This window comes from Rhinoderma darwinii, chromosome 1 (assembly GCF_050947455.1).
Source record: "Rhinoderma darwinii isolate aRhiDar2 chromosome 1, aRhiDar2.hap1, whole genome shotgun sequence".
Lineage (NCBI taxonomy): Eukaryota > Metazoa > Chordata > Amphibia > Anura > Rhinodermatidae > Rhinoderma > Rhinoderma darwinii.
In genome coordinates, this window is record NC_134687.1 from 373,956,002 (window position 1) to 373,969,795 (window position 13,794).

General features: G+C 40.8%; 1 protein-coding gene across 3 annotated transcripts in view; it reads right to left on the reverse strand.

The window, feature by feature from the left end:
- Positions 1-13,794, reverse strand: part of TRPM3 (transient receptor potential cation channel subfamily M member 3) — a 480,072-nt gene that overhangs the window by 256,078 nt on the left and 210,200 nt on the right. For all 3 annotated transcript variants that reach the window (XM_075828007.1, XM_075827994.1, XM_075827999.1), the window contains exons 2-4: positions 9,065-9,144; positions 7,163-7,367; positions 2,707-2,920 (exon numbers count right to left, since the gene is read on the reverse strand). In XM_075828007.1, coding sequence (XP_075684122.1) covers positions 2,707-2,920; positions 7,163-7,367; positions 9,065-9,144 — 499 coding nt within the window. The remainder of the gene's footprint in view (positions 1-2,706; positions 2,921-7,162; positions 7,368-9,064; positions 9,145-13,794) is intronic.

A 13,794-nucleotide genomic window follows, 5' to 3' on the forward strand; every position in this document is an offset into this window, starting at 1 on the left:
GGTACAATTATGGCGGTACTAAATATTTTCAATTTTTACTTATGTTTGACTACTTTTGAACAATAAAAGCACTTTTTATGTTGCCGCAGTCCAAGAGCCAGAACATTATATTTTTCCATCAATGTAGATTTAAGAGAGCTTGTGTTTAGCAGAATAAGTCGTCGTAAGGCACTGTTTTGGTGCACATATTGATTAACTTTTATAATTTTTGTGTGGTGGTAGGAAAAAAAAGCAATTCCACCTTTTCCAAGTCCTGCTGGAAAATGAAATCAGCATCTCCATAAAGCTTGTCAGCAGAGGGAAGCATGAAGTGCTCGAAAATGTCCTGGTAGACGACTGCGCTGACTCTGGACTTGCTATAACACAGTGGACCAACACTGTTGCTCAGTGGTCCAAAGTCCTGTTTTCAGATGAAATTAAATTTAGCATTTGATTTGGAAATCAAGGTCCCAGAGTCCAGAGGAATAGTGGAGAGACATCAATCCAAGTTGCTTGCGGTCCAGTGTGATGTTTCCACAGGCAGTGATGGTTTGGGGAGCCAGGTCATCTGCTGGTGTTGGTCCACTGTGTTATATCAAGTCAAGAGTCAGCGCAGCCGTCTACCAGGAAATTTTAGAGCACTTCATGCTTCCTTCTGCTGACAAGCTTTATGGAGATGCTGATTTCATTTTCCAGCAGGACTTGGCACCTGCCCAGACTGCCAAAAGTACCAATCCTGGTTTACTAACCACAGTATCAAGAGGAAGATGAGAGACACCAGACCCAACAATGCAGACGAGCTGAAGGCCGCTATCAAAGCAACCTGGTGTCCATAACACCTCAGCAGTGCCACAGGCTGATCGCCTCCATGCCACGCCGCATTGATGCAGTAATTCATGCAAACGGAGCCCCGACCAAGTATTGAGGGCATATAATGTACATACTTTTCAGTAGGCCAACATTTCAGTATTAAAAATCATTTTTGAAATTGGATTTATATAATATTCTAATTTTCTGAGACACTAAATTTTGGGTTTTCATTAACTGTTACCATAATCATCAACATTAAAAGAAAAAAAAAAAAGAAAATAGATCACTCTGTGTGTAATTAATCTATATAATATATGAGTTTCACTTTTTGAATTGAATTACTGAAATAAATAAACTTTTGATGATATTATAATTCATTGAGAAGGACTAGTAGATATAGCTCGTGGGCTAATAAAATCAAAACTTTTTTCACTTATTTTTTTGGAGTGCTGCCTATTTTCTATTATTGTATACCTAAGGCTTGCAGGCTGCGAGTCATGGGCTCTGCACCCACCATTGGCCATTTATATATCTTGGTGCTGCTCTAATTTCTTTTATTCATTTATGTATATATACATATATATATATATATATATATACATATATATATATATATATATATATATATATATATATATTTATTTTTTTTCTTATTTTTTAATTTTTTTTCCAATCACTTTTGCACTATAATACAACTTTTTTAGCCTGTCATAGCAACCCATCAGCTCACCGCAATTGAGTGCCCCCTCTGTCGGACCACTCAAATGCTGCGGTTGCTATTCGCTGCTGCTTCTAAGAGGTAAACTGCTGGGGTTATCTTTAATCCCGGACGTTGAGGTGGGATGTCTGCACCAGCTGCTGATGTTGTAAAGGATCTGCCAGGCACTGCTTCAGGGTTAACTCCCAGAATTAATCAGTCAACACCTGAGTGTACATCCCTGAGACAGACACCAGCTTCCTCCACTCAGGCTGGCAGGCTTAGGAGTGGGAGAGCCTATCGCAACCTGGCCAGACTCAGCTAGCTCCCGCCCTCGGTCTATTTAAGCCTGCTCTTCCTGTCCATCTGTGCTTGTGAATTCTTTCCTTGAGGTTTCCTGGCCCAGCTACAGCTCCTGCTACTTTTTGATCCTGCTCCATACAGACCCCGGCTTACCGACTACTCTTCTGCTTTTCGCTTTGTACCTCGCACTCTCCTGGCTTGACTCGGCTCGTTCACTACTCTGTTGCTCACGGTGTTTCCGCGAGCAACTGCCCATTTCCCTTGCTTGTGTTCCCTTGTTTGTTTGTCGTGTTTGTCATGCACTTACTGAGCGCAGGGACCGCCGCCCAGTTGTACCCCGTCGTCTAGGGCGGGTCGTTGCAAGTAGGCAGGGACAGAGTGGCGGGTAGATTAGGGCTCACTTGTCCGTTTCCCTACCCCCCCCCACCATTACAGATGTACTATTACTTCCTATTGCGGACAGAACACAGCAATTAGGACGTAATAGTACAGTCAAATGCAGGAAGGGGTTAAGGAACCATGATTTCTGCACAAGACAAGCCAAAACAGAAAATCTATCTATCTATCTTTTATCATAGAGAATAAAGCAGCACAGCAAAAATAAGAATGTGGGTGCAAATCCTCCCAGGACTACGACTTGGTATCCCTCAGTAGTAATAAAATCCAAATATGAGGCAGCAATCCAGATGTAATGAAAAGATAAGAATCCTTTTTTTTATCCCAATGCAACTTTTCAGCCCAATTCTATGGGAGAGAGCCCCATAAAGTTGGGCTGAAGCATTGCATAGGGGTGAATAAAGGATTTTTTATCTTTCCATCATATCTGGATTGCTGCCTCATATTTGGGTTTTATGAATACAGCCTCATATTTGGATTATTTTCCCATCCAGCCATTCATCCCAAAAAATGTATTGTACCAGTGTTGACTCCGCCAGTGAATATCCAAGCTCCTGTTGTCATGGCCGCTTTAATAAGGCCTTTCCCAAAGACCTGTTTCAGTTTTGGCTGAAGTTCAAAATTTTGGAGGCCTCCGTGGACTGATATGAGAAGCTTTGGCAGTTCTAGCTGCCACTCCTTTGTCATAAGGTGCAGCAGTAAGTCAGGCTTGGTGTCAAAGGAAACACGTACATACTGCAAGCAAACAGAAACAAAATATATAAAATAACAATACTTAAATGGTTAAAATGCAGAAGTTCTATCTTGTCATTTTAGGTAAAAAATCCTGTTATATTTTCTTTAATGCTACTACTATATTTTTGAGGAAGTTAAAAGTGGTTATCCGGGGGACCAAAAATATCAAAAATTGCATTGCATTAATATTTTTATGTAAAAAGAAGTCACTTACTAATGTATTTTTAAAAAAATTATATGGACAGTGACATTAGCGTCGGCAGCAGTGCTGAAGTCTCCAGGCAGAGCATCAGCATATGTGGTCAGTGACTTCAGAGGTTTCCCATCGCTGGAGTTCCTGAGCAGAACATCAGCTGTTGCTCTGCCCGGGGACTCCAGTACTGCTGCCGACGTCACTGTCCATATATGGACAGTGACAGTGACGTTGGCAGCAGTGCTGGAGTCCCCGGGCAGAGCAACAGCTGATGCTCTGCTCGGGAACTCCAGCTATAGGAATCCCCTGAAGTCACTGACCAAGTGTCGGGAGCAGTGCTGGAGTCCCGAGCAAAGCGCTAGCAAATGCTCTGCTTTGGGACTCCAGCAATAGGCCATGTGACAGCCCCTTGCGGTCATGCCATTGATAACACGCCGCACAAACAGCACAGGAAGCAAGCCCTCAGTCACGTGGGGCCGTGTCGGCGCGTCATCAATATTAGAAAAGCTCCAGGACTTCCGGGAACAATTCACCGGGTTTGAACTGCACGTTTTAGTACCAAATTTTATATTAAAGTACATAAGTAAGTGACTTCTTTTTACTTAAAAATGTTATTGCAATGCAATTTTTGCAATTTTTGGTCCTCGGATATACCCTTTAAATTGTATCCTCAAACATACATCTTCAATATAATGTTCGTAATAGGTGTCATTCCTTTTAGCTGTGGATAGGCTCTTGGAAATTATAAATTCCCATTGCTTGTCCAGCAAACCCACCATCAGTATACAAGCTGCAATTTACCACAGCCAATGTTTTACCATTGAACTGCAGACATAGGTGGAGCTTCACTTTAAGATTACTAGAAGTTCTTATATGAGGAGTAAATGGAAAGCTTCCTGTCCCCACTCAATTATTGTCTATTATTTTATTCTCAAAAAAAAAAAAAAAAGCCATGAACGGGATTTGTTGTCCTCAAGGGGTATTCCAGTTTCAGCAAAAAAATGTTATCTTTGTATAACGAAAAGTTATGCAATTATTCAATATGCATTTTGTATCAATTCCTTATGAGTTTTAAAGATCTTAGCTTGCTTTCATTCAATAGAAACATTTATTGCTTACTTCCGGTAGATAAAAATGTGTCTTGGTCATGTGATTAACAAAAAGCGCAGAACTGATTACAGTTACAGTACAGTTATTAGAGCTGTGTCAAGTAGAGCTGTTGAAATCAGAAATTATATTGGAAAATTGTATAACTTTTCTTTTTACAAAAAATAACATTTATTTGCTGAAACCGTAAAAAAGTGTTGCGTCTGTAAATCTTTTCTATATGGATGGATACCATAAAAAAAAACATACATCGCTCGGTATATGTTTTTTTTCAACAATGGGAGTCTATAAGCGATGTATCCCACTGTATGCCTATACAGGAAGATATGTTGCAGCCCTCAGTCGGAGGAATATTTCGGGAGATCCCTGACGTATACAGATGTGTCTTTCCTTTCCTTTTTTCTTATCTCAACATATCCTGAGATGTGTGGCGTGACATGACCAGCTTTGAATACAAACATGATTTTGCAATACTCTGTCACGAGATGTCTATGCTACATGTGTCTTTGTGTGACCAGCCAGTGGTTGTGATGTGGATTGCAACCTGTCAATGGTTTGACTAGCATGTCGCGATATTGTATTGAATTGGTTTCATGAGAAATTGTAGTGTGTAATCAGATTCATGCGAAGGCAAAATTGGACACATCTGTATGTTTGACGTAGGGCTGTAACGTGATGTGAACACAGCCATAGCTGTCTATACACTATAAAACGTATTAAGATGTCAGTGCATCAATGGTATTTCAGAACTTTTCTTTAAATACTTGATTGTCTTTTAACAAGTTGTTCGGAATTAGAAAAGATGGTCTGCGTTTTCCATTCGCTTGAACGAGGATTAACTGCAATACCAGATACAACCCATGGAAGAAAAAGGCGCTGTTTCAGGAAATAAAGAAGACCATCTGTTTTAATACTGAACAACTCCCTTAAACATCAGTACGTCCAAAAAGAAATGTCTAACCTAACTATTTCAACTATGTATATATACAACTGGTCCAATTACACATTTTACAGACACCCTTCCAGGTTGCATGTATAGAAAAAGTTACAGAGAAGCTTACATTTTGACTAACATTGGCTATATACTCATCAAAAGTTGAATTTAGCATTTTTATTTTTTTAGCATACAGTGCTTTCACTTGAGTTGTTGTTGTTTTTTGCTATAGTGTAATTGTTACTTATAAACCATCAAAAGCTGCGGATGCTTATAGTCATAGAGGAAGGTTATGGGGTCACCCCTTCATGCCTCTCAATTGGCCCCACCCTGCCCTTCCCGATGCTGCTGAGTCCTAAGGGTATGTGCACACGAGAACTGTCTTTTACGTCTGAAAAGACAGACTGTTTTCAGGAGAAAACAGCTGCCACGTTTCAGACGTAAAAGCTCCTCCTCGCATTATGCGAGGTGTCATTGATGCCCGTAATCTTGAGCTGCTCTTCATTGACTTCAATGAAGAACGACTCAAATTACGTTGCAAAGAAGTGTCCTGCACTTCTTTGCCGAGGCAGTTATTTTACGCGTCATCGTTTGACAGCTGTCAAACGACGACGCGTAAATTACAGGTCGTCTGCACAGTACGTCGGCAAACCCATTCAAATGAATGGGCAGATGTTTGCCGACGTATTGTAGCCCTATTTTCAGGCGTAAATCGAGGCATAATACGCCTCGTTTACGCCTGAAAATAGGTCGTGTGAACCCAGCCTTGAGGTCCTCACAGTTGGGAGACAGTACTAGTTTTATTAACATAATTTGATTGCATGAATGAAAAAGAGGAGGTAATTTGTGGCTGCTCTACTATGAGAGGGGGGGGGGGTGCTATAGACACTACGTGGAAACTATATACCACAATCTATCTGGGTAATGTATGGAAAAATTGGCCACTCTTTTGCATGATGTGAATACAATTTGGCTCTATGTGCACCCTATGGCAATCTCCGGGCACTGTTGTGTACAATATGAGCAGCATTTGGCATTGTGAGGACACTTTGGCTCTATATGCGCACAATGCGGTCTATGCTGGCAAAGTACATGACTCGCTCTGGGGACAATGTGGCACTATGTGAGCATAATATGTCACTAGATCAGTACTATAAGGCTCTATGGGCAAAGTATGGCACTCTCTCAGGACCATTTAACTCTAGGTGATCAAATTATGGCTCCTATATGGCTTCTTTTTTGCTTTGTGCAGGCACTGTATGTCACTTATCTGGGCAATGTAGTAGTATGCACTATGTATCTGAGCAGTGTATTGCATTAATTGGTCACGCTATGCAGTACTGTATGTCTCTGTCTGGACACTGTATGTCTCTGAGTAAGGCATGTTCACATGTGTTTATTAACTGCAGGGAGTATTAAGATACACAAAAGTAAATCTGTTCAAGTTTTTGACTACATTAGAATGGCTACATATCTATCAGAGGGAGGGAGTTCAGAGAAAAGTCTGGGAAAAATTGATGAAGTGTTTATTTGATAACCAAGACAAATTTTTTTCTGACTGAAACCACGATTTATTGACCTAGTTATTTATTTAGTTATTTTAAGTTTGTTTTTTTTTTCACCCCGTGCACTCAGAAAAGGAAGAGAGGGGGGTGTAATATATTCTAATTAAAGTCAGAGGAAAAAAAAAAAGATACACAAGAGTTAATCAGAGTTAATAATGAGAACTGTCAGCACCAGCTAGCCTACTTGTTGATGATTTCCAGGTAGCAGCTGTTTTTTTCTACACTGCAATATGTGAGAACAGTATCACGAAATATTAAAACAATTATAGATTTTACATTTGCTGACTAAATAGCCAATGGTCATCAACAGTTCATCTGCCCTTAAATTTACAGAAACTAACATAGAAATACATCCACTGTAGATACCATAGTGTCAAAATACATCATAGTGGTATAGTTTAAGATATATAAAAAACATATAACAGAGTATAAGAGAGATGTACCATCGCCTTATTGGAGTGCCCCCCACCCTGGAATTCGATTGTCCCAAAGGCATCAGTGGGGCTGAGCTGAGTATGTTTTCCGATCGACCACTTTTCGGACTGAATATCATTACGATTCAGCCTGCCTTCATTCTTTTCATTTTGGATAATGGATATACTTGGTGTCAAGCCAACATGCTGGCCTATGAGACGCCCACAGCAACACCTACAAGTATAAGGAACACAATATGGTAATTGTTTTAGAATTACAACACATCATACTGAAAAACTAGACAAGACAATCTGAACTTCCAGGACAGCGTCTGTGCTGTGTTAAGCTTTCCGCAGTATGCTGAACTCAAACACTGGGCAAGCTATTACATTACGTTTCTTGTGTTCTTGCTGGGATTAAACTCCATGTAACCTTTACACTCTGTCAAAATGTTTGTACTTCTTATGACGTAATCCCCAAATAAAACGGGAACCAATCGCGAGACTCCAAATAATAGACTTGTTCATTAACCTTCTCCTGAGGCGCTTTACATTTCTTTGGCTTGGGTCCCTTATTCTTTGAACAGACTTAAAGTGTTTGCTTAGTTCTGAATGGTCTCAGATATACATGTTGTAAATGTTATATAATAAAGCATGGTATATAAAAAGGAAAATGTTTGAAGTTTACTCATCGAATACATCTAAGGCTTCGTTCACATCTGCGTCAGGGCTCCGTTCCTTTCCAATGTTCCATTGGCATCGGATCCATCACCATTGAAATCAATGGTGATGGAAGTGGAAAATTATGGTTTCCGTTTGTGTCAGTCATGGCTCCATTCTGACGGAAAGCTCAGACGGAACTTCAGAATGGAGCCCTGACGCAGATGTGAACGAAGCCTAAATGATGATACCTGTCCCCAGTAAGCAGTCGCTACTTGTTTTTGCAATTTATTATATTTTTGTTTGTTTGTTCTTTTAAAAAAATAGTATGACATTTCTTTGTACAACTGTGTCCAAGCTGCTGATAATGCTGTAGTTGTTGGGGTACAATGAGCGCTTCCCCTTAAACCTCTTACATAATATATTTATGAGGGGTGGAACCTGTGGACCCTACTACAGATACATGGTAGGTTGGCCACCTGGCTCTGCATTGAGGACTGTACATGTGTGGAGAGGAAGGGGAAAATGTGGAGTATGTATTATTTATTAGAATGCTTGGGATTGGGGGGGAATGGGAAGCAACGGGCAAATAAATGAAATGATAATTCAGCTTTAATGCTGAACTTCAGAGGCCGAGGGGGCACATATTAAAACCCTTAATTGGGCACCAATCTCAATTACAGCTTGTTTTGTAGGCAGACCATTTCATTTTAGAGAATGCCCTGATAAAGAAACACTCATAGACTCTTGGTGCCTTTTCTGGTTTCGAAGGTTCAGAAACACTAATTTACATACATCACCACGCAGAATAGGGGTGTGGTTTAGTGGGAGTAGACACACCCGCTAGCTTTTCTTTTTTAGAGTATCAAATAAAAGGGTCTTTCTGGTAACAGATGACATTTAACATTTTTTTAGAGAAGCCAAGCCTTTTTATTAAAGGCAACCTGTAGTTCACTTTGCAGGCAGCATTTTATAGGCCAGGAGGAGCTGAACAGATTGATATATAGTTTTCTGGGAAAACATTCCATATAACTATTCATTTTTTGATCTAAATCTCTGCTCATTAGTTATACTTAATATTTTCCCACAAAGCCATGCATCAATCTGCTCAGCTCCTCCTGCTCTATAACATGCTGCCCGCAGATAGGACACCATGCTCAACGTGACAGGTTCCCTTTAACTAGAACACGATGACATGACTGAAGCATAAAATTAATTAAATTCCTTAAAAAAATGACATGATTAAAGAAAGATCATAAGTTCAACCTTTACCTATGGGGGTCTTTGGTGCTGGGTATGATGTGCACGCACTCTCTCTTGTGAAATACTCGTTCGATCCATGATTTCTGGGCCTAAAAAATGAACATAGAACAGAAATGGTAAAAAATCAATGAGAACTAATGCTCCAAAGTGAAATGTAGCATCATCTTGAATACACAGTTGTTGACCGACACAAGAATGCACTCTTAGAGAATGGCCAGACGTGGCGTATTTCTGCCGACACTGTCCGCATCAATGCCGCACATAATATGCGTTGCCGATTCCGTTGCGCCTTTGCCTAAAATGTGCAGTAAATTGCTGCGGATTAGCCGTTGCGTATTCAGGTGAAGAGTACATCCTGCTGTTTTTTAAAACATTTCATCTCAGTCTGGCTGTAGACCTCGAAACTGATAGGTCCAGCCAGAATGAAGAAATATCATGTTCGTAAAACCAATCGGCAACGCAACACACATAACATCTGCGGATTTAATTGCGGAATTTTGAATCTCCATTGAAGTCAATGGAGAAATTCCTGCAATAAGTCCGCAACAAGTCCGCAACAGCCAATGTATGCTGCGGACACCAAATTCCGCACCGCAGCCTATGGTCCTCAGCGGAGTTTTCCGCCACGTCTGCACGAACCTAACTTAAAAGGTGTGGAAACCAATAGAGAAATTCCAGCACGTCTGGCCGTGCCCTAAAGCTAACTATATATGGACTGACTTTTTTCTGCCTGACATGATGATCAAGCTGAGAAATTGGCTAAGCAAGGAGGATATTAAGCACTTCTGACTATAAGGGGGAGTTCACACAGAGTTTTTATGACAAGTTTTTTTTACGCGGAAACCGTGTCGGAAAACACGGCCAAAAATGCCTCCCATTGAAAAACCGTCTCGCGGGAAAAAGAAGGGACATGCCCTATCTTCGGGCACTTACGCCTCTGACCTCCCATTGACATCAATGGGAGGCAGAGAAAGCGTATTTCGCAGCATTTTTTGCCCATGGCGCTCAATGGCTGCGGGTGAAAAATTCAGCAAAAAACGCCGTGAAAAACGCAGCAAAAAACGCCGTGAAAATCGCCGTGCAGGCAGAGCAAAATCTGCCTCAAAATTCCAAACGGAATTTTGAGGGAGATTTTCCGCCTGCAAGAAAACTCAGTGTGAACCCAGCCTAAAGGTGCAGTCACATGTGGCCGATTTTGTTGCAGAAAAATTAGTTCCATTCATCTAAATGGAACTTGTAGAAATCCATGCACTTGCTGCAGAAACAGCTCCACTTAAATAAATGGACCTGATTTTCAGTCGCAGAAATTTCTGCAACAAAATCTGTCACGTGTGACTGCATCCCTAGGCCTTATTCACACGGACGTGTTTCACGTCCGTGATACGCGTGTGAAAATCACGCGCATCTCAAGGACCTATGTTAGTCAATGGGGCAGTTCAGACAGTCCGTGATTTTCATGCCGCGTATGTCTGCTGCGTAAAACTCACGACATGTCCTATACTTGGCCGTTTTTCACGCATCACGCACCCATTGAAGTCAATGGGTGCGTGAAAATCGCGCAAGACACATGGAAGCAATTTTTTCTACGCCATGCACCGATCATCATAGATGATGTTATTTATTTGTTGTACAGGTTGTTACAGTTGTCAGGATGCAAAATATGTCTATATTATTTTGTTTTAGACAACCATGTAGTATATAATGTTATTCTATGCTATTGACTACACAATGTAAAGAAATATGTTGTTATGAACTGACTAGATTAAATTCAGTAAGAACATTTGCATGGATGAGTCAAGAACAGGTCAAGTACTCATGAGGAATAGCTTGATGCAGGAAAACGCTAGCTTTTGGCTTTCTATAAAAACAGAAGGAAGTTGACAATAAACATTTACAAGTGTTATTTTCTGCAACTGTGGTTCTGTTTTGCCCAAAGCATTTTAGACCTGAAGTAAAGAAAAGATTAAATTCTTCCCATGAGAGATTTATCTCTAGTTCATTTGTTATTATCGGAGTATCCTTCAAGGCAAATCTGAATTTCCTTCGTAAAAATATGTGAATATGTGTGAATGGTGTCATACTGCAACGGAATTTACAGTTCAGCACAACCAAAATGAATACTTTATAGTAATACAGTTAAAATATAATCTACATGTAATAAATTATTTATCAACAATGTGTAATTACTAATAATTGTTTTCGTAGGAATGGAACATAAAACCCAAATATGATCAAAATGGAAGTATATTGCTAACTTGTCTCCCAAAAATCGGAGCTTTTCTTCACTTTATTAACATTCTAGATAACAACCATGTGGAGAGATCCTAGTGACCGTAAAGTAGCAGAGAGACTGGTTGCCATTGGATGCTACATACACAAGCTAAACTTTTTGTGACATTCAGAAGGCAAAGTAAATACATATGGCTTTGTCTTACAGTCTTTCCACTCAGAGTGCAATAAAGTACGGTAGGTACATCTGGACTAGGCCATAAAAGATTTCAATGTGCTGTATCATTTGGAAACAACTGTACAAAGTTAAGGAGGTAGAGTTTATGGACATAATTATATAATATATACATATATATATATATATATATATATATATATATATATATATATATATATGTATATATACTAAGTTTATTTGACAGTGATGTGTATTTAGATATAGTAGGATGGTCTGAAATGAGCCTGCAGTTTGGGATTTGTAGGACAACCTGGTTAGAACATACAGTAGGTAAGCGAAGAACAGGTCAAGTAATGTCAATGATCGTTGATGACAAGATATGAGTTATGGAAGCCATCACTTGAGCTTATAGTGGTTTGGGTTCCCTTCTATTTTATAAATTGGTATATAAACAAAATACTCTATGTATACTTTTATCAAACAGTGTATACCCATAGTGATATGTAAATGTCCCATATTATTGTGCATTGAAAACGTTTTAATGTGTATGCAAAATGTAATATTAGACAATATGAATCTGAGTACAGACATAAAACAACTTTAGAAGAGAAGTAAGCTACACAAATTCTGATGTCAATTGTAGGAAATGGTTGGATGCAACCAGTTATTATGTTTAAGAGGCTTTAACTATATATGGGGATATGGGTGTTGTGTACATTGGTGCCTTAAATAAATTCAATAATAATTCAACCACTTTGTTGTATGCAGGGGCGTAGCTAACGGCTCATGGGTCCTGGTGCAAGAATTCAGCTCGGGCCCCCTTACCCCTCCCAACATCACCAGACCTCTGCACACACCTATGCCCAGCCATCTGGCCCTACAGCCCCCATGGATGCCCCACTGTATAATGCCTCCCATAGCTGCCCCCACACAGTATAATGTTCCCCATAGCTGCTTCCACCCAATATAATGCTCCCCATAGCTGCCCCCACAGTACAATGCCATCTATAGCTGCGCCCACAGTATAATGCCCCCATAGCTGCCCCCCACAGTACAATGCCCCCCCACAGCTGCCTCCACAATATAATGCCACCCATGGCTGCCCCCACAGTATAATGCCCCCCATAAGTGCCCCATAGTATAATGCAACACATAGCTGCCCCCATATTATAATGCCCCTCCATAGCTGCCACCATATTAGCCCCCTCCCATATCCAGTATAATGCCCCCATTTGTGACTAATATAAAAATAAAATAATTACTTACCTATCCCCGTTCCTACGACGGGTGGAGGAGATTCTTCTCCTCCTTTGGCCTGTGTTATGGGTGACTCCGCGGCTGTCTGCGCAGAGCCGCAAATGGCTCACGGCACAGTGAATGCTGGAGCAAGGAGCTGTCAGCTCCTTGCTCCAGCATTGAATTCAACTGTATCTGCGCCCTGAGGATCGAGATACAGTTGGAACCGGGACCTCAGTGAGTGGCTCGGGACCCCCCCCCTGGAGGTCTTTACAAGACCCCCCCGGGGTTGCGACCCACAGTTTGTAATGTATTGTATTGTGCTGTTTGTGTTTGCGGTGGAGAGTGGAGAGGGGGGCCTGCAATTGAAAGCCCCCCTCTCCTCTGCAAACAAAGACAGCACAATACAACACACGTTGCCTTCGCATTGACGTTCTCTTCCTTATTGGCTGGAACGAACCTCACGTGACATCACGGTCAAATGGTACACGGAGGAGCTCTCAGCCCTGCCCATCCATTACTAGGTAGCTTAGTGACGGCAAATAAAGTGCAGGCTTAGCGACCCGGTCGCAACTGTGACCCCTATAGCTACGCCACTGTTTGTATGATAAATCATTTGTCTATTATGTTTAAAAATCAGAAACCACTCAGATTATATGGAGTATCTCGCATATACCATTCATATCACTGTGGCATCTCCTATGCTGTCTAGCATTTATTCTTTGCCAATACACTAGAGTGAAGGAAAGCTTCTCCAGTTTTCCTGCATTGAATGGGCTAAACTCCTAGTTTCTCTCAAAATTAAAGTAAATCTGAAAACATTTACAGTTTACATACTGACTCATTCTACAAGAGCATTCTTTGTGGAGAAAATAAAATAATCAGTCCTTTAGCATGTCCAAAAACAGGAGGTCCAGTTTTAGAGGGGCCTGAATTGACCTTTTTACCAGATTGCTAGTGCTGGTTTAGGCTGGGTTCACACGTGGCGGAATTTCACTTAAATTCCGCTGCGGACACTCCGCAGCGTTAATCCGCAGCGGAGCCGTTTGTCCATTGACTTCCACTTTAATTTAGCAGTGTTCGTTTAGACGATGCG